Genomic DNA, 26,080 nt, shown 5'->3' on the forward strand with positions numbered 1-26,080 from the left:
AGGGTTGGGGTTGTGAGGGTTGGGGTTGTGTGGGTTGGGGTTGTGTGGGTTGGGGTTGTGAGGGTTGGGGTTGTGAGGGTTGGGGTTGTGAGGGTTGGGGTTGTGAGGGTTGGGGTTGTGTGGGTTGGGGTTGTGAAGGTTGGGGTTGTGTGGGTTGGGGTTGTGAGGGTTGGGGTTGCGAGGGTTGGGGTTGTGAGGGTTGGGGTTGTGGGGGTTGGGGTTGTGTGGGTTGGGGTTGTGAGGGTTGGGGTTGTGAGGGTTGGGGTTGTGAGGGTTGGGGTTGTGAGGGTTGGGGTTGTGAGGGTTGGGGTTGTGGGGGTTGGGGTTGTGAGGGTTGGGGTTGTGAGGGTTGGGGTTGTGAGGGTTGGGGTTGTGAGGGTTGGGGTTGTGGGGGTTGGGGTTGTGAGGGTTGGGGTTGTGAGGGTTGGGGTTGTGTGGGTTGGGGTTGTGAGGGTTGGGGTTGTGAGGGTTGGGGTTGTGGGGGTTGGGGTTGTGAGGGTTGGGGTTGTGAGGGTTGGGGTTGTGGGGGTTGGGGTTGTGAGGGTTGGGGTTGTGAGGGTTGGGGTTGTGAGGGTTGGGGTTGTGTGGGTTGGGGTTGTGAGGGTTGGGGTTGTGAGGGTTGGGGTTGTGGGGGTTGGGGTTGTGAGGGTTGGGGTTGTGAGGGTTGGGGTTGTGGGGGTTGGGGTTGTGTGGGTTGGGGTTGTGAGGGTTGGGGTTGTGAGGGTTGGGGTTGTGGGGGTTGGGGTTGTGAGGGTTGGGGTTGTGAGGGTTGGGGTTGTGAGGGTTGGGGTTGTGAGGGTTGGGGTTGTGGGGGTTGGGGTTGTGAGGGTTGGGGTTGTGAGGGTTGGGGTTGTGAGGGTTGGGGTTGTGGGGGTTGGGGTTGTGGGGGTTGGGGTTGTGAGGGTTGGGGTTGTGAGGGTTGGGGTTGTGGGGGTTGGGGTTGTGAGGGTTGGGGTTGTGTGGGTTGGGGTTGTGTGGGTTGGGGTTGTGGGGGTTGGGGTTGTGTGGGTTGGGGTTGTGGGGGTTGGGGTTGTGTGGGTTGGGGTTGTGAGGGTTGGGGTTGTGAGGGTTGGGGTTGTGAGGGTTGGGGTTGTGAGGGTTGGGGTTGTGGGGGTTGGGGTTGTGTGGGTTGGGGTTGTGAGGGTTGGGGTTGTGAGGGTTGGGGTTGTGAGGGTTGGGGTTGTGGGGGTTGGGGTTGTGTGGGTTGGGGTTGTGAGGGTTGGGGTTGTGAGGGTTGGGGTTGTGAGGGTTGGGGTTGTGAGGGTTGGGGTTGTGGGGGTTGGGGTTGTGTGGGTTGGGGTTGTGAGGGTTGGGGTTGTGAGGGTTGGGGTTGTGAGGGTTGGGGTTGTGAGGGTTGGGGTTGTGAGGGTTGGGGTTGTGAGGGTTGGGGTTGTGAGGGTTGGGGTTGTGGGGGTTGGGGTTGTGTGGGTTGGGGTTGTGAGGGTTGGGGTTGTGAGGGTTGGGGTTGTGAGGGTTGGGGTTGTGGGGGTTGGGGTTGTGTGGGTTGGGGTTGTGAGGGTTGGGGTTGTGAGGGTTGGGGTTGTGAGGGTTGGGGTTGTGGGGGTTGGGGTTGTGTGGGTTGGGGTTGTGAGGGTTGGGGTTGTGAGGGTTGGGGTTGTGAGGGTTGGGGTTGTGAGGGTTGGGGTTGTGAGGGTTGGGGTTGTGGGGGTTGGGGTTGTGAGGGTTGGGGTTGTGAGGGTTGGGGTTGTGAGGGTTGGGGTTGTGAGGGTTGGGGTTGTGGGGGTTGGGGTTGTGTGGGTTGGGGTTGTGAGGGTTGGGGTTGTGAGGGTTGGGGTTGTGAGGGTTGGGGTTGTGTGGGTTGGGGTTGTGTGGGTTGGGGTTGTGAGGGTTGGGGTTGTGGGGGTTGTGAGGGTTGGGGTTGTGAGGGTTGGGGTTGTGAGGGTTGGGGTTGTGTGGGTTGGGGTTGTGTGGGTTGGGGTTGTGTGGGTTGGGGTTGTGGGGGTTGTGAGGGTTGGGGTTGTGAGGGTTGGGGTTGTGTGGGTTGGGGTTGTGTGGGTTGGGGTTGTGAGGGTTGGGGTTGTGAGGGTTGGGGTTGTGAGGGTTGGGGTTGTGGGGGTTGTGAGGGTTGGGGTTGGGGTTGTGTGGGTTGGGGTTGTGAGGGTTGGGGTTGTGAGGGTTGGGGTTGTGTGGGTTGGGGTTGTGTGGGTTGGGGTTGTGAGGGTTGGGGTTGTGGGGGTTGTGAGGGTTGGGGTTGGGGTTGTGAGGGTTGGGGTTGTGAGGGTTGGGGTTGTGAGGGTTGTCGTGCTGCTCCCCGTGCCTGCGCCCACCACGACAGCTCTCGCGCGCGCTCTCACGGGGTTTGCCGCGAGACGTTTGTCTCCCGGCGGTTGTTCTTGGTGGCGCGTAAATGTCAATCGTGGCCCGATTTGTTTTTTTTCCCATCTCAGAAGTGCTGGGGAGTTTCCACGGGGATAATAGTGGGCCGCGCTGAGGAAACGGGCGTGAAGCTGCCTTAAGCACATTTTGTGTGACTGTCAAACACAGAAGATCTCTTCCTCTGGAGGAAAGGGCAAAACAAAACATAAAAAAGAGACGTCGTAATGAGTGCGAGGCACAATTTTGGGACGGTCGAATGTTTGTCTCGAGCGCAGAGTGGGAACGAGTGAAAGATGAGTGCCGGCAGGCTTTTGGGAGAGGAGCTGAATGAGAGTGATTTGAATAACACACCGCACGAGCACACGGATTGCATAGAACACGGTGGAGTGCTCGCAAAATGAAAGGCTTTTTTTCACACAAACAGCTCTGGCTGTTGTATAAGATCAAATACATGTTCTGTTTTGCATTTCCCATACGTTGATTTGTGCTAATGTATTCTTGTTCAGTAAATACGTTGCCATGATTTCACCGTATCGTGCGTCTGTGAGCGGACAAAACGCACGCAGGGGCTACCAGATTCTCCTGCAGCTGTCCCATCTGGCTGGCAGGGAGCCACCCACGGCACCGATAAGTGCTGGACACAGAGGCCCACCGTGCGGACGTCTGCACGATGCTCGCGGACCCTGCGCGCGCGCGACTACGTGAACCGTTCCCCATCGACGTTGCGCGCACAACGCAGTTCCGCAGCGCGCGCGGTTCTTGTTTGCCCGCGAGCCAGCGGCGCGGGGGCGATTGTCTTCGTTGTGCGCGGGAAACGAACGCAGGTGCATGGCGCGCGACTCGCCACCTTCGTCAACGGGCCCGAGGAGGATGGCTCGGCGTTCCACGCGGCGCTGCTCGTGGGCCCTGTCGCCGACGCCGCGCGGCGCGCCGAGCTCAGCGTTGGCCGGGACGTGCACGGTGCGTGGCAGCGTCGGCCGACCCCCGCCCCGCCCCCCCCGCCCCGCCCCCCCGCTCCACGGCGTCACGGCGTCACGGCCACGACCCTCACCGTGGGGAGATATGCGCTGTCTGCGTGGTCCGCTGAACCCGTTGTGTTGTTTTTGTCGACAGGCGCCGGTCGGTTTGTAGGACTGATGCAGGACCTCCGCTTCTACAGGGTCGCCCTCGCTAACAGGTGCTCGCTCGCGGCCTTCCCGGCTTCAGCGTTCCATCGCCGTGCGGGGTCGCACGTCTCGGCGCGCCTTTGAACGCGCGTCGGGACGAGAGAAATGTGCGAGCAATAAACAAGGCGCACATTTCGGTTCTAATCTGGGGAGTATTCAGATGTGATAAGCGCAACTGCGCATCAATCCGTGGAGAATGCCAGTGAAAATACGCCTGTGAAACTTTGTAATCTGAAATATCAATGATACCATTCGAACTTGCGGGTGGAGATTAATGTTGTCAATCTGATGCTGTCAATCGCGGAATGGCAGCGGAGTTATGTAATGTGCTGAGCAGCACGGTGCGCACACGTGCCCTGGAGTGCTGTTTATCACAGGGACGCTGCCAAGGGCTGCTCCGTGCCACCACGTGCACACGTGCCAGAGGCTACAACAAGTTTCCTCGATTTCTCGGTTTAAATTCAGGTTGTTACTGGTGTTCTTAATTATTTACACGTATTTATGTGGGCTGTCCGTTTTTGTAACGCTGAGAGATACGGCTGCCCAGAGAAGTGCTCGAGTGTCATTAACGGACGTGGAAGATTAAACAACACCAACAGCAACAACAACAACAACATAATCATCGCCTCGGCACTGATGTCGTGGTCCCCGCAGTGTGCTGAGTGTAGGGGCACACGTGTGCATGCATGTGCTGCACCTGGGCATCATTGGTGATGTGAGCTCTTGGCCAAAACTTCCACAAATGAGGCACATGATTAACTTGTCGACTTACTATTGCAAGCGGTACTTTAAGTCATCAATAATTCATGAGCTGCACAGAGAAATGACTTGACAAAGTTCAGTGGTGTCTCGTGTTGCCTGGAGTGTGCTCGTGTGTCTGTTGGTCCAATGCTCGTGTACCCACGTGTCCACGTATCCATATTTCCTGCACAATTGTGTAATGCCACATGTGCACGTGGACACATATGGTAATGTGTCCGTGTACCTATGCGTACCTGTGTTCGTGCACCAGCGTGTTGGGGAGCGGTAGTGTAGCGGTTAGCGCGCTGCGCTACGAACCCGACGACCCGGGTTCGATTCCCGCTCACGGCCAACACCAGTGACGATTATCTGAACCGGCCCTGGGCCTCCCCTAGGTTGACTCAGCCTCAAATGAGTATCTGGTGTGGTGTGTAAACAGCACCACTGGGGAGACAAAGGCGGTCGGGCGTGGTGCTGGCCACCCACCCCCTCGTGTACCGTTCTGGCCTTCACATCTGCTAGCTAACAGCACTTGTCCCTACAGTCTGTTAAGGCTACACGGGGGGTCTTTTTATCTTTGTCGTGTCCACGTTCCACTGTGTCTGTGCGCTCATGCGTTCACGTGCTCGTGCATCTGTGTATCCTTGTGCCCGTGCGACCGCGTGCCGGCGTGTTAATTTGCCCACGTGCGAACGTGCCGGCGTGTTCATATAGCCGTGCGTACCGCGTTATATATATATGTGTGTGTGTATAATCCGCGTGCCTGCGTGTCCGTGTGGCGGCCGACGGCCACAGGGAGGTGGCGGAGCTGCTGACGGGCCGGCTGCCCCCGCTGCACGTCCAGTCGGAATGCCGCTGCCCGGGCAGCCACCCGCGAGTGTCGCCGCTGCGCCAGCGCGACTGCGTGCGCGACGGGGCGGCGAGCGCGGGCAGCCACGACCGCGTGGCGCGCGTCGGCCCCCACGCGCGGCCCCTCTCCCACGTGAACGACGGCGACGCGAGCACCGTCTGGGTGTCGGCGCCGTCGAACGGCCCCGGGCGAGCGCCGCCCAGCGTGGCCGTCGACGTTGAGCTTCGGGGCGGCTCCTACCAGGCAACGTGCAGCAGCCCGTGCGGTGATCACCGTGGTTGAGGCTGACTTGTTGGGGCCGGTTTATGATGGGAATCGGATTTAGATTTGGAGGAATTTGATGAGCTATGAAGCTTTTTTTTTTTTTACTACGGATGTCCAGTAGGAAGGTGCGTTTTGAGCCACTTGCGTTGAGATACCGTTTGTGATAGCCAGGTCGATTCTGTAAAAGAGCTACGTAGCTCGGTGGGCCTTACCTGGTAAAATAAAATAAAACATAAAAAATAAACAAACTTCGATGTAAAGCTTTCGTGACTGCAGGGATTCATCTTCTTGGTTTTTTTGGTAAGGTCACGTAGAAGGGAAGTAATAAAATAATACAAAATAAAACATAATAATCAATAAGACGCTGTCTTCCCTACAGCTCTGTTTCTTCACCTGAGGACGGCTGCTTGCGTTGTGGCCGAAACGTCGTGAGAATTTTATTTTATTACGTTTTATTATTTATTATTTTATTACTTCCATTCTACGTGACTTTACCGAAAGAAACAAACAAAACTGTTTAGTAGTTTAAATAGTTTAGCTCTGTAGCGAGCTGTGTCATTGCATTGCGACAGAGCTGCCTCTTGCACTGTGTTAATTCCCCTCCGTTAAATTCGTTTTTTTTTTCATAACAGCGTCCAACCTATTAAGAGGCACCTATGGTGAGATAATAAGTTCTATCACTGGCACAGGGCCGCCAATTGAGTTGCTCTGTCCGTCATACACTCATTCGAGCTCGGCAACACCTCAGCGTCAGGCTTTTAAACATAGCGTGCAGTGAAAGACACCCGCAGTCAGGTTGCCACTCGGCGCTGAGGTTTGTCTTTGCCCCCCCCCCCCCCCCAGGTCTTTTACGTCATCGTTCAGTTCCTGAGCCCCCAGCCCGAGGGCGTGAGGATCCAGCGGAGGCCTGCGGCCGGCTCGCCGTGGCTCGACTGGCAGGTTTTTGCCAAAGACTGTGTTAGCATGTACAACATGAGCAACAACGGCCCCTTGGAGAAGCCCGACTCCGTTAATTGCCTGCGGTTTCCCAGGTGATTGGGCTGCGGCTCATGCAAATATCCCCACAAGTGTGTTTCTGCCTCATAAACATACTAATCGATGCAGTTGCCATGGCAGCAGGATTTGAAATGTCACTGACACTAGCGGTGCTTTGACAATTCGTGACATAGTAATTAATGAAGGGACTGATGCAATGGGTAATCGCTGATTATGGTGGGGCTGATAACAACGTGACATTTTTGTTTGGACTCCCCTGGGCTGCAACCCCAATTTTCTCACGATATTTTGAAATGATAATGGAGAATTTGCTAATTTGCCTCCAAACTGATCCAAGTGGGAAAAAAAAAACTTAAATGTTGACTCGGTTGTCACAACACTTGGAAATGTCTCTCAGATTCACACTTTTCCCCAGCAAGCGCCACTATCAGGGGCACACTGGGCCGGCACCTGGAAGCCTTGCCGAGCCATTCCCAATGCGCATGGCAACTACAGATTGAGCGCCACGTGTTTTGTGCGTAATTTTTTTAACGCCACGGTGTTGCGTAAGTTTAAGCATTACATCTATTCAATGGCTTTTTTAGTTCTTGCACATGTTACAGCCCTTTGTCGGTCCACTGCTGGATGAGAGCCTTCCCATGCTGTGATGGTCATGGGGGTTAGTTGACCATACTTCACCACGTTGGTTTGTGAATGCGGGGAGTATAGACGTGGAATCATAGTACAGTACAACATTGTATTTTGCTACATGCCCTCTGCTGCCCACCGCATAGAGAGGTCAACGCTTAAATCACACAAAGACGCGCGCACACACACACACACTCTCACAAAGTATACGCGACCTCCGTGAATCGGACACGTTTGAAACATGGAATTCCACCGTCCATCGCTGGCAGGGAGGTACCGCTGTCCAGGGGAAACGTGACGTTCAGCGTCCTCACTCCGGAGCCAAACCTCCGTCCGGGCTACAACGCCTTCTACGCCACGCCGGCGTTGCAGGCCTTCGTGCTGGCGGCCGAGGTGCGCATGCTGCTCGAAGGACGGCCCCTCGGCGTGGCGGGCGAGCCCCTGCGTCCCTGCCACGTCGTGTCCGAGGTGATCGTCAGCGGAAGGTGCGTGTCATCACGAGGGGAGGGAGAGACATGCTACGTAACATTCCGCTTCATCTGTTCGGTGTGTGCGCGCGCGTGTGTGCGCGGCAGAGACCTGAGCATTTCAGATTTGTGTATGCTTTGGCAGGATTTTGATTTTTCTTTTATCTGGGAATGGCCAACTTTTGCACGTCAAGCTCTTTGACTGGTGTTTCTCTGATAAGGGGTGACAGTTGTTGCGTGGATGCCCCGTGTTCGCACTGCACGTGGCCGGGCTGCCACGTGCTGTGAAGAGCAACTCTTGAGCTTCAGCTGCTGGCAGAAGGAATGAGCTTTTGTAGCGGTGGCCTCTTGTGCCACAACGCATCTACCCCGTGCCAAACTGCTACAAGGCAGTAATCGGCATATGGATATCGCCATATATTTGTGTATGCAATCCAGTGTTAGTAGAAAAGGAAGACGGTGGAGTTATTAACGTGAAAGTATGTGCTGTGTAGAAGGCCCACTGCCCGAAACGTTGCACGTTATATACTCTCTTTTTTAAGGCCGCAGTGTTATTTGACGAATGTGTTGAGTTTGTGTTGCTATAATTTGTGCCTGTGCACGACTGCCAACGTAGCACCACGAAATAATGTCTTATGTATTGAAATGTAATGCACAAGACGTCGTGGACATTTCACCATGTAAAGCGTAGGTCCCTCAGAAGTGACACATGCAAGCACGTGTTCATTTAAAGAGGTCAGAAATGGACTTTTGTTGTCATGCGCAAAGAGGCCGAGTTCATATGACAACGCAATTTTTTCTCATAATTTATTTTAATTAACATGCGCACTATCTCCGGTTCCGCACAGTGTAATGACAATATCATAACTCTTAAATACATTATGGGACGCAGTCGTGATAACAACAATAATAATAATATGTTCAACTTCTGAGTGATGCGGTCTTGCGTGTCATCTGCGCGCATGCGCACAAATGCGTGTGCGAGGTATTAATTATTTTAAGTAAGAAACAAATTGCTAACCTTGAACAAATCAGCTGGTAAATGACATGTAATAAAAGTGTTCTTCCCTTTGTAGACTCTCATGTTTATATATCATCATAAGGATGTCAGTTTTATAATTGCAGTCGTGAAGGCGGCATCTGTGAACGTGTGCGGCACCCACAGATGTCTTTTTAAAAACTGTTTAGTTTCCTGGTCATTAATGCATCTTTCCAGCTGGGCTACGAGCCGGAGCAGAGAAGCATGGGAACGTGTCGTTTGTTTAATCAATGTGACATTCATCCTTGAGTGCTTTGCTATGTTATTCTAAATGCTGTCGCGAACACAGCCATCGCCGGAGATTTAAGCGACAGTGCGGCTCAACCTGATTCATTCGTTTGTTAATTTACAGCGCCGTGCGGACGGCAAGGACCGCTGACAGGTGTAAGTGCTGAGATCGCTGCTTGCTTTGCTGCAATTCTGTTTTTTTTTCACGACAAACTTTGGTGTGAAACTCATTAATTATAAATTACACTGCTTTAATGCTCCGGGTGGCCATTATGGAAACTATTTTCATTCAGATTTAAACATTTTATTTCAATCTATTAATTTCACGTCCTTTATTTTGTTAAATGGAGTCTTAATACACAAGCATAGATGAGTGGTCAACTGTATGAAGAATAGTTAGCCGAAAGAAGAACAATTCACCAATACATCGGAAAATATTTTCATCATTTTCCTTGATGCATTTTGGTGTTGAAACACAGTGGCACCCGTGAGGGGTGATCGTGTGTGAGCGTGGGGGTCGCGTCGCGGTTCGCGTGCTGCGCGAAGAACCCGGCCATACGAGTTCGATTCCCACTTACGGCCAGCACCATTGGCGATTATTTGAATGGGTCCTGGGCCTCCCCTAGGTCGACTGAGCCTCAAATGAGTACCTGCTGTGATGTGTAAACATCGACACTGGGAAGACAAAGACGGCCGGGCGTGGTGTTGGTCACCCACCCCCCTCGTGTGCCGTGTCGGCCTTCATAGGTGCTCGCTAACAGCACTTGCCCCAACAGTCTGTTAAGGGGGATCTTTGTCTTTGGGTGCCTATAGGGGGATTTCTGTCTTTGGGTGCCTGTATGAGTATATATAGGTATGGGTTGTACCTCTGTTGGCAAGGGTGGTGCCTCTATGAGTATGGGATTATGCCTTTACCAGTATGTGTTGTGCCTCTGGATATAAGTTGTGCTGTATGAGTATAACTTTTGCCTGTATGGGTTGTGTCTGTACAAGTATGGGTTGTCCCTGTTTGTCTATAGGTTGTATGAGTATAGGTTGTGCCTGTGTAGTGTCAACGATTCAGAGACAGAGTTTCTAGGAGGCACTTTCTTCAATAACAACTTTCACGGTCTCATCCGCACACTCTCCACAGGAGCTCAGCCCAGCCTGTACACAACGCTAGCCGTCTAACACCGACGGCGCTGACTGAGACAGCCAACTGCTCTCCTTCGTAGCGCGATATCTAGCAGAGACGTTTAGCGACGACGGCGACGAGACGACAGCGACGAGGAGACGAGTCCATTCCCAGAACCGGCAGCCCTGAGCCCCTCGCTTTCGGCTCTTTTTATGCTCCCAGCAGCGCGGCCTGGCTCTGCCCTGACCACGCCCCCTTCTCGAACCCGCCAGCAGGTTCCAGGGGCCTCCAGACGTGGTCCTCCGTGACCCTTGCCCCAGTTCCTCCGCCCTGCCGACACACAGCCGTGTTCACGCTAGGGCTGGACGATTTGGGGAAAATATCTAATTGCGATTTTTCTGACAGATATTGCGATTTGATTTGTGATGAAGTAAATGTTAAAGTCAAGCTTCAGTTCAATATTCACTGTGAAATAGATTTAAAATATGTGATGGAGCATTACCACATGATACCATCAAAATATGAACTGCTCTATATATTCCAATGTAAGGATGAGAACTTAAAATATATGAATTACTTCCAACGTATTTATGAAAATGTTTAAATTGAAATAGAACAATGAAACATAGAACAATTGTTAAGTTAAATAAATAAAGTTATAATAATAATAATACAAAATAAAACAATTCCAATAAGAAAGTAATAGGATTTTTCAAATCGCAAAAAATCGCAGCCTGTCCGATTTGCTAATCGCATTGTTTCAAATTGCGATTTCGATTTGAAATCGATTAATCGTTCAGCCCAACTCTTTGGTTCTTTCGGTAAAGTCACGTAGGTATAAAATAAAATAAATCACGACGTTTCGGGCGCAACACAAGCATCCGTCATCAGGTGTTGCGCCCGAAACGTCGTGATTTATTTTATTTTATACAAACGTGACTTTTACCAAAAGAACCAAAGAGAATGGATTCCTGCAGTCACGAAAGCTTCGAATGAAGATTAAATCGTTCAGCCCTAGTTCAGGCTCATCGGCGTGTGTCCTGTCTGCCCACTGCAGCTGCCGCTGCTGTCCGACACCCGGCGCTGTCACACGACACCTGTGTACATGTGCGCATGGGTTCGACCTGTATCGCCAAGGATGGTGCCTTTATGAGTAAAAGGCCTTTTGTGTGGATGAATGTTTTTCGCGCTTTTACGTAGCCGAACGTGCTACTCTGCCTTGTGCGTCCCACCCCCCCCCCCCCCCTTGAGAGTGGCGACCGACGGATTGTCGGGGCGGGGGGGGGCTGTGCGATTGTGGGCCGTGTCTGTATCGGTAGGGGCGAGAGTGCGCGCTCATCGCCAAGGGGGGCGCGCGTGCGCGTGCGTGCGTGCGCGTGCCACGCAGGTGTGAGTGCCATGGCCACGCCGAGAGCTGCGACTCGTCCGTCACCCCCTACCGCTGCCTGTGCTCGGCCCAAAGCAACACGGAGGGGTCCAACGTGAGTGTAGCCGGTCGGCACCACCACCCCCTCCCCCCCTCCCACGTCGCGTGTTCACACACCCGGGGCGTCGCTCAACCGTTCATCCGCTGCTGGATGAAAGCCTCCCCGAGCTCCCCAACCCGTCTCGTAGGGCTCTCTGTTTAACGTAAACTGCGCTCTGGCGGTGCTCTGGTGGTAGCCACCACGCTGTTCGCAGCGGGGACGTGGCCCTGGCTGAAGCAGAAACGCGCGTGCGAAATCATCATAATAGATCACAAGCGCGTTTCTGTTTTTGTCGACGCATCACGTTGGGCGCGCGGGTGCGTGAGTTTTTTGTTTTTCGGTTCTGTACCTATCCTGCCCGGGTCTTGAGTGGAATTCTCCTTAGGGGCCGACCATAAATGACGTCACGCACCTGGGGGGGGGGGCGGTCAGACATTTGTGACGATGTGTGACGAGGGGGGTTTGTGAAAAGTGGCGTCACATCAAAATGCGCAAGTTTAAATAAATATAGACAACACGTTCTACTTAATTAAATATACTTTTTCATAAAGGTTTTTTCCTACAACATCAGAGTGCAGCGCCACATTAAATACGCACTACAATGACAATAGTTTAAAGCGATTTGAAGCATGTTTTATTTTCAAAATGGAAATATGGGTTTGGAAGAGAGGGGGGGGGGGGCAGAGCTTTGTGACGTCATATTTGAGGGGGGGGGGTCTGACTTTTTGTGACGCCATGTGACTGGGGGGGGAGTCAAAAATCGTCCAAAATCGCGTGACGTCATTTATGGACGGCCCCTTAAGCCGCCACGCAGGATTCCCGTGTCTGTGACGAGGTTGACCAGCCCAAGGCACGGGCTGCCCCCCCCCGCCCCCCACTAGCTTGTGTACCGACACGTAGCAGCAGCAAGGATGGTTACATGTTGATGAATGTTACACGAGGGCCGTGGTGAGGAGGGGGGAGCCGAGTCGAGACGCTCTTGGCAGCCACCGAAACTCCGTCGCGGCTTAATGAGAACAGATGTCCGCACATGCAATCTCGCCAATGCTCGAGTGCATAACACCGCACGGAGGAATAGCAATACGTGGGGTAGTGATGTGTTTTTTTGTTCTGCTCGCAAGATATTTAATTAAGTGATACCAATGGAAGTGATGTCTTTGAAATGAACAGGTATTTATTCATGGCACCTCGGTCTCCCAAAGAGGCCTGCTTGAGAGTTGCCCTCAGCGTGCAAACCCGAGCTGCGTGTCGTACGTCGTGTTGCTGAGCGATTGCGTGGGTGAGCGTGGAGTGAGTGTGGGCAGTGCCGGGACACATTCCTGCGGAGGGAGCTGGTAGGAACGTTGGGTTGCTCGGTCAATGGCCAGGGTCAACGGCGGCGTGGTGTATTCCGCAAATATTCCCGACTGTGAGGGCGGGCACAAGCCGGCGTGAGTAGGTTAAACGTTGAGTTTTATAAGGGCACCACGGGGTTACCAGCCCCTCCCCACCCAGCCCCACCAAGCCCCTCCCCACCCTGCCCTCCCCACCCAACCCCTCCCTCCCCACCCAGCCCCTCCCCTCTCCACCCAACCCCTCCCTCCCCACCCAGCCCCTCCCCACCCTCCCCACCCACCCAGCCCCCCACCCAGCCCCTCCCCTCCCCACCCAGCCCCCGCCACCCAGCCCCTCCCCACCCTCCCCTCCCCACCCAGCCCCTCCCTCCCCACCCAGCCCCTCCCTGCACGACGGACGGACGGACACAATAATCCCCTGTGGGCTGGTGTAACCAGGAGGTTCCTACCAGTATTAAGCTAGTCTGTAGCATATGCTGTTATAAAGGGGCCCTACATAAAAAAAAACTTAAATATGAAAACACAAATGTTTTGCTTGCATAGTAAAGTAATTGTATTTTTTTATTTGTTATACAGCCAGATAATACGACAAATCGCTAACTTTAAACACCCAGTCGTTCATAAAAGTTGAAGGCGGTATAGTACTATAGTAATGGAGCAAGTGCAGAATCATTGAACCGGAATTGATAGCTTGAAAGCATTTAGCGCGGGGCCCTTGAAAGTGCGGGGCCCGTAGCTACATATGTAGCTACTTTTGCTGCTCGGATAATCGGGCACTGAGCGTGGAGCGAGTGTGGATCGAACGTGCGTGAGTGCGGGCGAACATTGGGTGAGCCGTCGTGAGTGCCACTAGCACAGTGCACCGCTGCGCAGTGTGAGCGGTGCAGGCCCCTGTTCAGGGACAAGCCGTGGCGGGCCGGGGACACGCGGAACCAAAACGCCTGCCGGCCCTGCCTCTGCTACGGCCGCGCCATCAGTTGCCGCTACGAGGCCATCCTGGACCCACATCCAGGCCTGCACTGGCGAGGTGGTGGCGGTGTCTGTCAGGACTGCACACATAACACGACAGGTTCGGCGGTACCATCTCTCCACACACACAACACAACATCATGGGTTCGTCTATACCAGGGGTGGGGAACGTCCGGCCCGCGGGCCGTATAAGGCCCGCGAAATAATTTGGTGTGGCCCTGCCAAGGCAACCGCAAGCAGGCCTCGAAATTCAATTAATCGAGGAGAAAACCTGGAAAAGCAGTTGCGAGTAGCAACATCATCAATAGCAGCTAATATCACACGCCTCACCAAAGAGAAGCAGTTCCAGCCATCACATTAGGGGTGAGCTAATTAAATGTTTGACCAAATATAACGGGCTAATTTTTAAGTTGATCATTTTGCATGGCCCGCGAATTATGTTATAAATATCCAAATGGCCCTTGGCAGAAAAAAGGTTCCCCACCCCTGGTCTATACCATGCATACACGCACAACACACTACCACGGTTTCGGCTGGACCACCGCTACACACACAACACCATGGTTCAGCTGTACTATCAATACACGTGCACACAACGCCACGGGTTCAGCTGTACCACCACGCATGCACACACAACACGATAACACTTGTTGGGCTGAGCGATCCGTACACTCACACACAACACCACGGGTTTGGCTGTCACCATTGCTGCACACACAGCACGGTTGCAGTGAACCACGCCGCGAGGGCCTTTCCCAACAAATGTGCACTCGCAAATCCCAGAGTGCGTGTGCGGATGAAAAAGTCCGAGATGACGAGCAGCGATGTGAGGACGTGCGCCGTCTGGAAAGTTTCGTCGTGGAAGTGCGAAGGAGGATTCCTCTGCATCTTCTCGCTGCATATTCACTCGGTGTCGGCGCTTCCCACCAGAGACTGCAGATAAATTGTAGCGCTTATGAAGTGCCAGTTATGATTTTGAGGTTACTTTGTGTTCTTACCAAATTGAAAAATGGAGAAGTAATTGGGGCGGTTTGAGTGGGGTAGGGATGCTGCACCATTCATCTTACTTTGAGTGACAGAAAACAATATGAAGTTTGTTTGAAGGCTGCCTTAGGGGAAATTGATACATAAGTTTCACAGTGGGAAGCTGTCGTCGAGGATGATGGATGAGACCCAGCGCCTGGCCTCTTGTTTCCCACCCGGGTCTCTGTGGACTCTGGTCTGCAGAAGGGTGGGAATAAGGGATAAATCATTAGTATGATACATTTTTCAGAGTTTTTACCTCAAAAGTGTGATCAGCAAGGGCAGTGTAACACTGCGGCATCCGCTCGCACAAGCCCCTCACCCTGATTCATCGGCGCTTGGATTTCCCCGCATTTTATAAGGCACTTAATTACACTTTTGACAATCTGGGAGAAGACAAATACACATCATCGTCGGCTAATTCATTGCTTTCTCTCGGCTTGCCGTGCGATATAGCTTAACACTACCTCACTTTATAATCATGATTTGATGAGTGGACTGGGGAGTTTTATTAAATGGAATCTTATTACGACCGTTAATTGAAAATTATTTTTGGATCTCCCCATTGGACAGGTATCCAATCGTTGTTGTTTAAATTCAATTTAGAATTATGTAATATATTAATTAGTTATTTCACTGCATCGGACAATGTAGATTTAGGGCAGCTATCCGAGTTGTGTCCCTGAGGAAGGAATGAGTGCGAGCCGTAGCTTGTGGCAATTAAAAAAGAAGTGCCCCATCATTAATCTAAATCATTCGTTCCCCACTCTTTTTTTTCTTTCTCTTATCGCTTGTGCCTCGGCTTTCCTGCTCCAACCTGCTCGCCATTCGCTAAACCCTTGTCCACCTTTCTTCCTCGTCTCCCCCTGTTTCAGGACAGCACTGCGAGCGGTGCGTCGACCACTTCTACATGGAAGTGGGCGCCGATGTTTTTACCCCGGACTTGTGCCGACCGTGCGGTTGCCACCGGTCCGGCGTGATCAGCGAGGACGAGCCGTGCAGCGCGGTTTGTCCTGAGCGCACAACCACCGCATCCACCCTCGCCTGCACGCGACGCCCTACCACCCCCCCCCCCCCAAGCCTCACCTGTGATGACACAAACGCCAAAGTGGCACGGAGTGTGAACGGTGCAAACAGCCTTCACTTCGTCTGCACTGCCGTTATGGCGGCCAGTAATTTAAATTGTCCGAACTCGTGTCACACTTCGCTGCGCACGAGTGGCAGCTGCTGCTGGAGAGAGCACAAGGTGGTGGCTTGGTGGGTGCGGAGGTGGTGCTGGCGGCGTGGGTATGGCTCGCTCACAGGGCAGGTGTGTGCGTGTGTGTGTGTGGTCGCAGGTGAGCTCGCTCACAGGGCAGGTGCGTGTGTTTGTGGGGAGCGGTAGTGTAGCGATTAGCACGCTGCGCTACGAACCTGGCGACCCGGGTTCGATTCCCGCTCATGGCAAACACCAGTGACGATTCTCTGAACCGGTTCTGGGCCTCCCCTAGGTCGACTCAGCCTCAAATGAGTACCTGGTGTGTTATGTAAACATCGCCACTAGGGAGACAAAGGCGGCCGGGCGTGGTGTTGGCCACCCACCCCCTAGTGTGCTGTGCTGGCCTTAATAGGTGCTCGCTAACAGCACTTGCCCCTACAGTCTGTTACAGGCTATACGGGGGTTCTTTGCTTGTCACAGGTGGGCGGGCAGTGCCGGTGCAAGCCGTTTGTGACAGGGCGGCGCTGCGATACCTGCCGGCCCGGCTGTTACGGCCTGAGGGCCTCCTCCACGGACGGGTGTATCCCGTGCGGCTGCCACGTGGCCGGCACGCGTGGCGGGGACCCCGACTGCGAGCAGCACAGCGGCGAGTGCAGGTGCAAGCCCAACGTCAGGGGTACGACACGGCATCGCCGGACCCCCCCCTCCCTCCCCCTCAGTCTGTTTCCATCATTCACATAAGAGCAGCGGTGGGTCCAGTGTGAGATGTACTGAACGTGTGCGTGCAGGTGCAAAGTGTGATAGCTGCGACTACGGATTCAAGCTTCTGAGCGCGGCGAACCCGCTGGGCTGCGAGTCGTGTAACTGCAGCGCGCGGGGAGCGCTGCACCAGTTCTGCGACCCAGACAGCGGCCAGTGTGCGTGCGTGCCCCACGCCGAGAACACGCGATGCGACGCCTGCTCCGCGGGATATTACGGCCTGAGTCCCGCCGGCTGCAGCCCCTGCGAGTGCGACCCGCGGGGTGCCGCGCCGGGCGGCGCGTGCGACGGGGTCACGGGGCGGTGCGCGTGCAAGCCGCACGTCGCCGGCCGTCGCTGCGACTCGTGCAGCGACGGCTTCTTCGGTCTCAGCGAGCTGACGCCCGACGGCTGCTCCCCATGCGGCTGCGACGCTGCGGGCACGGCGAATGGGACGGCGGGCTGCGACGCGCGTAGCGGGCAGTGCAGCTGCAAGGCGCTGGCATCGGGCTCGTTCTGCTCGCTGTGCCAGCCGGGCTCCTACAACCTTTCGGAAACGAACGCGGCTGGCTGCGAGCCGTGCCTCTGTGACCCCCGGGGCACGGAACTTGGCATGGTGTGCGATGGCAGCTCCGGGCAGTGCGCCTGCCTACCGGGGTGGGCCGGCCGGCGGTGCTCCACTTGCCAAGCAGGTAGAGGCGTGTGGAATAGCGGTGGAAATCCGCTTCGCGGGAAATCCCATCCTGGCCCATCCCCACCGCTCTAACGGGCAATGCACCTTAATTTGCAATTCGCGAGTCACAACTGTTTTACTTGATGGATTATGTGCGAAAGAAAATGAGGCTTTGCAAATTTTGAAATATAATGCAAAATTATATTCGCGTTGTCACAGTCCAAATACAATTGATATAATTGGTAAGGAAGATGTAAAGCCACATGATTTATGAAACAACAGCGCAATAAACAATCACATTTGGAGGCTGCGCGCATACCTTAGACATGAATACTAAAACGCATTCATGAGGATCCCTCCGCAAGTAGCAGCAATCTGTTATTCCTGCCGTATTAATCATGCTGCTGGCAGCGTTTCGTAGTGGCTAATTTGTCTGCTGTGTCTCCGTGCAGGGTTTTACCGCTTGGAAGGAGACGCCTCTGGCTGCCGGCCATGCGACTGCCACGAGCGCGGCTCGGCGCACGCGGCCTGCGACGGCAACTCGGGCCAGTGCGCGTGCGCCAGCCACACGGTGGGCGGCAGGAGGTGCCACCGCTGCGCCCACACCTATTACGGCTTCGACCAGGAACGCGGCAGGTAAATCAATGGGCACGATGCCAAGAGGCCACCCTCCACCTCGAGGCCCCCCGGGGGTCGTGCGGGTGACGCCTCGCGCGTTCTCACGTTTGGCTGGGGGGGGGGGGGGGGTCATCCTCCTGAAGTCGCACGCCACCAGGTGCCCTTGCCCTGCAAAGTTGCCTTGTTATCGGACTTGGGCAGCGATGATCACATTTGAAGTGTGTTTCACGCAGACATCTACCGCTATGCCGCTCGCGAGGTGAGCAGACACAGCTCCGCCGAGTTCATGACGAGGCAAAGCTTGCTCTTGATTTTAATGAAGTGTAGTTCTTGCAAACGCCCTTTTTACTGCGGTGTTATGATCGGCGCAACGCAGCGTTATGCTGAGGGTTGTAATGCCTTTACATGCACAGCGTATCTCCTGTATGAAATACATTTTATAAACTAGGAGCGCGGAAAGAAATGGGCTCTTAAAATATAACGGCGTGTGTTGTGGGGTCGTATTGATTTTGCAATAAACATTCCCAAACACTTTTTTTCTTGTCCCCTGAGGCTATAACATAATTGCAGCCTCACAAGTAACAGCATGTTTACATTGCGGGGCCTCCTGGTTAATTTGCCACATTTATAGGGTTCAGGGCAAGTGCCTCTCGCCGGCGTGCGGTGCGTTCTGTGCTCGAACGACGCCGGGGCAAGGAGCACGACTCGTTGCAGAAGAGTCGCGAGTTTGACCCGCAGTGGGAGACCTTCCTGCCTTCCTCCACGCGCCTTAGTGAAAGGGGACTGGCTGCTTTTTGTCGGAAATTAACAGAGGTCACCGCGTCAGGAGGCCGGATCCCACAGCAGAATCTTGGATACAATTCAAAATCGAGACTCCACGGACTCAGCTGTCCGCTCTCATCTCACTCTATTCCCCTCCTCGCACTATCCTACCTCTCCCCGCTTATCTAACTCTACTCCCCCCTGCGTACCCTCCTTCCTTTCCCGTTTCGTCTCACTCTCCTCCCCTCCATGCACTCTCTGCTCCGGCAACCAAGGCGTTCTATAGAAGCTCCAACCTTTGCTCAATGGGCGGTCGCTCAATTCTCCTCTGCTGCCCGCATTGTCTGGAACTCCCCGGCCACCCACACTGTCGACCCCCTGCCCCTTTTCAAGTCCAGGCTGAAGATGTCTTTTTTTTCTCCCCACCCACTGCCTCGTTATAAAATAAATATGCCCACTGTTACAGTTCAACATCTCGAGATGCGGTTGCAATTAGACGCTGCACAAGTCCACGTTGCATCGTGCCCTGGCTCGGCAACGCACGCTCGTGCGGGCAGCGCGATGGCTTGACGGGGCGACCCGAGCGCGTGGCGTGCGCCCCCCCGCAGGTGCCACGAGTGCGCCTGCTCGACGGCCGGGAGTCTCGGCACGTCGTGCCACCCTGCCACGGGGCAATGCTCGTGCAAGGCGCTGGTGACGGGGCGGCGCTGCGACGCGTGCACGCACGGGGCTTCCCACCTCCGCGCGAGCAATCCCTTCGGCTGCAGCAAGAGTGGGTGCTGAAATCCGTCAGCGTAATGTGTCCGTTTAATAAACTTCTGTCCAGCCGTCTGCATTAGTTGACTTCGCTTCTGTCTGTCGTTGCCCCTGGCTGCCTGTCATGTCTCCTTGTCTTGCTTTTTTGCCCACCTTTAATCTCTCTGTCAAATTCTTTCCACATCCGTTGGTTTGGGCGGTAGACTACAATTGATGAAATAAAAAAAAAGTGTGTTGTCTGTACGGAGCTTCTGCCTGGTTTGTTTGAAACGTAACGACCACTGCGGCCGCGGTGGTTGGGGCAGCGCCTGCTCTCGACCTCGGCCCCAGTGGCAGGAATCTGCCCGGGGTTTTAAAGCGGCGCTTCGCTGGGACGGACCAGTGCAGTCACGGACACCACCTCCGTTGCGTGCGTGGCTGCATTGCTCCACCCTGTTTCGGTGCCAGTTGAAGTGAAAGCTCGTTAACTTGCCCTCATGGTGGGCCACTGCTCCACCTCTGTTTCTGGCCACTTCTGCAGACACTGAAGCCAAATCCTGATTGAATTCCACTCGGCAGATACAAAATTGTTCCCAATTTACTTTCAACAGTTTAACACTTTCAACAATTGCCGCAAGATGACGTGGAACGCCAATGCATACGTTCCACTTGTCGAGGCACCGTTTGACGTATTTCAATGAGAGCCGGCGCAATCTGTTGCGACGAAAAGACTCCCTCTCTTTTTGTTCCCCATCAATTTGTTTTGCGAGCGACTCATCCGCAGAGCCATTACGAACAAACGGCGGCGTGCTCGCAGTGCGGCTCGCGCACAGAGCCGAGTGACCGTGCGACGGGCGCGGCCGCCCGTTTGGGATGTCCGCTCGGCGCGCGCGCGCGCGTGCGTCACTCCGGGAGGCGCGGGGGCACGCGGGGGCGCCTCTGTAACGGCCGCGTCGGCGGCGCCCGCTGAGCGGGTAACGTGTCGTTGTTCCTCCTCTTGAGCAGCGCCCTCGCAGCAGCCGCCACCCGCGGCCCGCGCCCTCGGCTCCTCCGCCATCGCGCTCGCCTGGTCCCCGCCCGACGCCCCCAACTCTGACCTGCTCACCTACATCCTTTATCGCAATGACAGCCAGATCTACAGCGCACGGGATCAATACCCATTTGGTAAGCGTGTAAATCAGCCGGTGACCTTCCTGCCGAGGCTTCATTAATGCTCGCGTGCTTCGGAGAGAGGGGTGGCAGGGAAGGGGCGGTGGGGGGGGGATGAGGGTGGTCGTGCCACACGAGGGTGGCATGGGCAGGCGTGCACATTCGTTGATAGTCACCCGCAGCCCGCCGCCACCGTGCCAAGATGCCGTTATGCAAATGAAGTAATGGGGTGTTGTAAAAGCAAAACGAATGTATTGCGGTAATTGGAATGTTAATGTTATTTATCGCCGTAGTAAACCTGTGCATGGGAATGAGCAGCACGGCGCTCATCGCGAGGCAGGTCACTCGCAGTGCGGGCCGCATCTCAATGTCGTGTCGGCGCAATGGGCTTCCCGGCGTTAATGTCAGAAACACTTTAATCTCTCCCACGTACTTTATTTAGCCACGTGAGATGTTAATGGGATTCATTATCTCTCTCGCCGTGGACGTCTGGGTGTCCGCGGTTATGCATAAACATGTTTACGTCCGAAGTTAAACCCTTGAGTTTATTATCGTGTTACTCTATGCGTGAAGAGGTTTTAAAATTTCATGTCTTGGCGATGACACAGACACATAATGGCCCGGACTCCTGAATAATCTCCCAGGGTTTTTGAGGTGGCGTCACAGCAGATGGCCTCGGTCATGTGCTGCCGAAGCCACAGAATGGCGGTGGGAGGAGTCTCGCTGGTTGCTCAGTGACGAGCAAGTTGAGAACCAGGGCCTATCACCCAGCCCGAAATGCCTCTCGTTTGCCAGCAACGTACACGATTGCTATCCTCTCAAAACAAAGAATAAACAAATTAAAGTACTGTGTAGTAACACGCAGCTGGGCAACCTTCCCATTCAACTGCCTGAGGATGAAGAATCCGTTGCAAACCCTCATGCGCTGGTGGTGGTTTTTTAAATCCCCTAATGGAAATTCTGGTCTGTAGGAATGAAACAAACGGGCTCGCCATTTGTTCCTGGCACAGACCGTTATGCTTGTTGGCTTCGGGGATAAAACAAAGCAAATTTGTACGCCGCGCCTTCTATTGTTCGTAAGGCAGCATGCGTCTATTTTTCATCTCTGCGCTATAGCGTGCGGGCCAATGCAGCATTGCGTTCCCGGCTCCAGACGGGGGCATTGGGTTTGTCCGTAGTTACTCGCTTTGGTGCGGGTCACGGCGCCCACGTGCAGCCCTGATTATGCAGTGCGGTCAACCCCATTGTCGGCATGAAATGCAACACTTATCAGCCAACCCTCTGTGGACAGGTATCAACGTGTCACCCCTGTTTGTTGCTGTGGAACGGAATTTGCATAAATATTATGTTTAATGCCTGCGGGGAGCAAAAACCCTTTCTGCCTTGTCATTGTGCAGTAATTGCTTTTTTTTTTTGCCTTCCTCTCGTCCAATTTTATTTTGTTGTGGTTTTGCGTCGGCAGGTCCACAAAGTTTCAACGACACGGACCTTTCGCCGTACACGTCCTACTCCTACTTTGTGCGGACGGCGAACGTCGCCGGCGGGGCGCGCAGCCCGTCGGCGTCCCAGCGCACGCTGGCGGGACCCCCGCCCGCCGGCCCCACGCTGGAGGTGCAGGGTCCCGTGGGCGCACGCGCCGTGTCGCTGCGCTGGAGCGAAGCGTCCGGGGCGAGCGGGCCGGTGCGGAGATACGTCCTCGAGTCGCGCTCGCCCGGGCAGGCCTCCCCGCCGCAGCTTCGGTACTCCGGCTCGGGCAACGCCGCCTCGGTGCCGGGGCTGAGCCCGTTCACGCCGTACGAGTTCGCGGTGCGCGCCTGCACGGACGGCGGGTGCAGCGCCGGCCGGCCTCTGCGGGTCGTGACCCGGCAGGCGGCCCCCGAGGGTCAGGCCGCTCCGCGCGCGACGGCACTCGGCGCCACGGAGCTCGGCGTGTCCTGGGACCCGCCCTCGCGACCCAACGGTACGACGAGATCCGGGCATTACGGGATGCCACGTCGCTTCGGCGGTTCGTCAGATGTCACCCGACGTCACCGGACGCCGCCGAACGTCATCGCCGGTCGGCGGGTCACGAGCGGAGCCGTCGCGATAACCTCTCGCGATGTCTCCCTGCCGCAGGTGCGCTCGTTCGCTTTGAGCTGTTCCTGCGGGGACCCTTGGAGGGGACGAACGCGTCGAGTCCGTCACCTGGCGAGCACTTCGTGCACGAGAGCTCGGGCTTGCCGGACCCCCAGGCCGGTGCGGCGCCTGGCGAGGTCGCGCTGCCGCCGGCCACGGCGACGCGCGCCAGCGTGGGGGGCCTGCGGCCCTTCTCCACGTACGAGCTGCGCGTGATCGCCGTCAACCACGCGGGCGCCGGCTCCTCGCCGTGGACTCGCGCGCGCACGGGACAGGGCGGTACGTGACCCGGCGCACCTCGCCGATATTTGCATTAATTGTGTTTCGCGGAATGACAATAATTGGACTTTGCAGCATTGGGCTAAGTTGAAAACTCATTTCTCAGCTGAAAACTTTCTTTCTCCACAGCTGCTTTTTGTGTTTGGTTTGCTGTCTTCCCCCCGTACCTCCGATTAGCACGGTTGGCAACTTATGGTTGATGCAACGCAGTATCATGACCTTGTTTCAAACAGAGGAATTTGAAATGCCTCAAATCCCTCAAGCCCCCCCCCCCGCCCCTCCCCTGACGCTATGGGGCTGTGGTCTGATATTTGTGCCCTGGATGTATTTCACTCAATGAACAAAGCAGCGGTGTTCCCTGTGTCACAGTCAAGCCACGCTTGAGGCTCTCTCGCGGGTCCCGCACGGCGAGAGCCAGGCTGCCAAGAGGAATGCCACTGAAGAATCAACCCATTGATTTTGTGTGCCGTTTCACTCCAGCTTTCATTCATCGTTCGGTAAAACGGCTGGCATATTTGACTCTGGCAATCGCTCGATTAATCAGTCGAGCTCGCGTGATCGACAGGGCACTGACAGGAGGGTGACATGCCTAGCGTTGCCAAGACAGCGCGGTCCCGTTGCCATGTAAGTGAGGGCAGCCTCGGCCTGCAGCTCGTGGCAGCCTCTGAGTGACGAGCGGGGACAGATTACCCCGCGTTCCTTGAGGCAGCTACGCACGTCAGGTACGCATGCATATGCATGCGTGTGATGTCTGTACGTTTAAAATGCGCGTGTGCGTACATGCATGCGGTTGGACGTGTGTGTGTGTGGAGCGGCAGCGCATCGGTTAGCGCGCTGCGCTACGAACCGGGAGACATGAGTTCGATTCCCGCTCACGGCCAACACTGGTGATGATTATCTGAACGGGTCCTGGACCTTCCCTAGGTCGACTCAGCCTCAAATGAGTACCGCACCTGGTGCGGGTGTGTAGTAATCACCACTCGGGGAGACACGCGACACCACCGACCTTCGTAGGTGCTCGCTAACAGCAGTTGCCCGAACAGTCTGTTGAGGCTACGGGGGGAGGGGTATCTTACGTCGTTGTGTGTGTGCATGTCGCAGCGCCGGTGCCCTTGGCAGCACCCGAGGTGGTGCCCGTGAGTGCCACAGCCCTGAAGGTTTCATGGGTCCGCCCGGCCGCCCGGGCCGTCGGAGGAGAGGTGCTCGCGTACCGCGTCGCTCGGTGGCGGGGGCAGATGTACGATCCACAGGCGCCTCCCGTCGCCGCGGAGGTGATCACGCACGGCGGGGGAAGGGGCATTCGCAGCACGATGAATGGTCCCGTCAGTGAAATGCGCCGCGTTACACACGTCCCTCACACTCGTGACGGGAAAAGAGCCATTGAGGCAAGGGAGACCGGGGGGGAGGGGGGGGATGAAATTTGCCTGCTAAGGGTAATCGTGCAATGCACAGTAGATAAATACACGTAGTCCTCTACTTACGATGGAGATGCGTTACGACAACCCCATCGTAAGTCGAAAATATCGTAAGTCGAAGATGGCCTAGCCTACCCAGGAGTCTTAAAGAGTGGTGATAATTTAGCAAAACAGAGCAATTTACAGGAGCGTACTGTATAAACTATATACTGTATGTATTTATTAATTACAATACTTTATTGTACAGTAAAATATAAAGTAAAAAAAACCAAGGTAAATTCTTAGCCTACCTATAATGAACTGCAATTTAATAGAAAGTTTTTTCAGGAAACAATCCTATCTGCTATAAAAACTTTTAACATGCATTGAACGTATCGTATCGTGGTAACCTTAAAATGAAATCGCTAAAGCTACGTATCACACATGCATTGAACGTATAGTGACGTATCATCTTGTACTGTACTCACCAAGAATCTGTCCGTCGTCTGCATACTTGAACGATGTCAGGTTGTTGATGGCTATTTTGTCGTATCGCTATCGCCATTGAAAGATCGAAATATCGTAAGTCGGACGGACCATCGTAACTCGGCGACTACCTGTAAAAAAATACGTAAATGAACACATTAAATAACAGCGAAATCCTACGTGGGGTAATTAATTCATGAGCAATCTTGGACCGTAAGAGAAAACTCTCTCGCCCATTAGGCGCATGCATGAATGAGTGTGTTACATTCTAGATTTGAAGCTTTCGTGACTGCAAGGATTCATATTCTTAGGTTTTTTTCGGTAAAGTCACGTAGGTACATGTCAAACGGTACAAAAAGTATCGTGGCTGACTTCAACTCTAACCCTTTGTTGTTAGTCAGTTGCCAATAATGCGTGGTAAATGTGTTCATCGTACAACGACATAATCCGAATCAAGATGCACTGGGATGACACGTGACGTGCGAGCTGTATCAGCGGCACAATGCGGGCGAAGAGCGCGGGTCGGTTCACGACGAGCGTGTGACGAGTCCACTCCGACCCTTGCCACGTGCGTTCGTTCGCCCAACGCATCGGCTGCGTGTGTCTGAAGACAATGCTGGGGATCCTGACCACTTCCCCTAATTGATGCCGCAGCCTCGGAGCTCAATGATTACAGTGAAGCTAATTATCCACGGGTCAGCGATTTAATGTTTGTGCTAAACGTAATCAGGCACACATGTCAGCGCAGCTGCCGTGCTGTCTTGCTGCACATGTTGTGAGCTGGGCCGGTTTTTTTTCTTCTTTTTGCCAAACTTTTATCCTGAAAATGATAAAAGGTTTAAAATTCAGGCACGCCGACGTCATCATCAACAACAATCCGGGAGCAAGTGTGGGTGGCTTCACTATTCTGGCAAATCGGCCGAATATTATGGATGTAATTACCAGCGAAACGTCGCACTCAAAAATTGTAAATGTTGTGGATTCACTCTTCAACACACCGGTGGCCTAAAGTAGTGAACTATTTGTCTTTTGTCAACGTGACACTTTTTTCACTGATTGGCCGTGTCGGGTGGTGGAGGGTTGCGACACATTTATAAATAACGCGATCTCACCCAAAAAACCTTTAGTATGAATAATACTCGTCGCGAAAGACTACGTGTTAAACTGATGTTAAAATTACAATGCTCCAATTACCCCCCGTGGCTTATCTTGGTTTTTTTTATTTGTCTAAGTCCTCACTAATCCAGAATAAATAAAATTCAATTAGTGGTGAGACCTGGGTAAACACAGATTGCAATGTCAACACTTGCAA

The 26,080-nt window shown here is 54.3% G+C and overlaps 1 protein-coding gene across 1 annotated transcript in view; it reads left to right on the top strand.

Annotated features, from left to right (window-relative positions):
* USH2A (usherin) overlaps positions 1 to 26,080 on the top strand; it is a 119,764-nt gene that overhangs the window by 14,019 nt on the left and 79,665 nt on the right. The window contains exons 3-18 of the mRNA XM_078595944.1: positions 3,162 to 3,297; positions 3,451 to 3,514; positions 5,040 to 5,337; positions 6,202 to 6,389; positions 7,251 to 7,466; positions 11,217 to 11,310; positions 13,503 to 13,698; positions 15,497 to 15,627; positions 16,300 to 16,495; positions 16,608 to 17,249; positions 17,683 to 17,866; positions 19,219 to 19,382; positions 20,351 to 20,509; positions 21,957 to 22,454; positions 22,610 to 22,888; positions 23,990 to 24,159. Of these exons, the coding sequence (XP_078452070.1) occupies positions 3,162 to 3,297; positions 3,451 to 3,514; positions 5,040 to 5,337; positions 6,202 to 6,389; positions 7,251 to 7,466; positions 11,217 to 11,310; positions 13,503 to 13,698; positions 15,497 to 15,627; positions 16,300 to 16,495; positions 16,608 to 17,249; positions 17,683 to 17,866; positions 19,219 to 19,382; positions 20,351 to 20,509; positions 21,957 to 22,454; positions 22,610 to 22,888; positions 23,990 to 24,159 (3,615 nt within the window). The remainder of the gene's footprint in view (positions 1 to 3,161; positions 3,298 to 3,450; positions 3,515 to 5,039; positions 5,338 to 6,201; positions 6,390 to 7,250; positions 7,467 to 11,216; positions 11,311 to 13,502; positions 13,699 to 15,496; positions 15,628 to 16,299; positions 16,496 to 16,607; positions 17,250 to 17,682; positions 17,867 to 19,218; positions 19,383 to 20,350; positions 20,510 to 21,956; positions 22,455 to 22,609; positions 22,889 to 23,989; positions 24,160 to 26,080) is intronic.

This window comes from Lampetra planeri, chromosome 7 (genome assembly GCF_965212315.1).
Source record: "Lampetra planeri chromosome 7, kcLamPlan1.2.h2, whole genome shotgun sequence".
Lineage (NCBI taxonomy): Eukaryota > Metazoa > Chordata > Hyperoartia > Petromyzontiformes > Petromyzontidae > Lampetra > Lampetra planeri.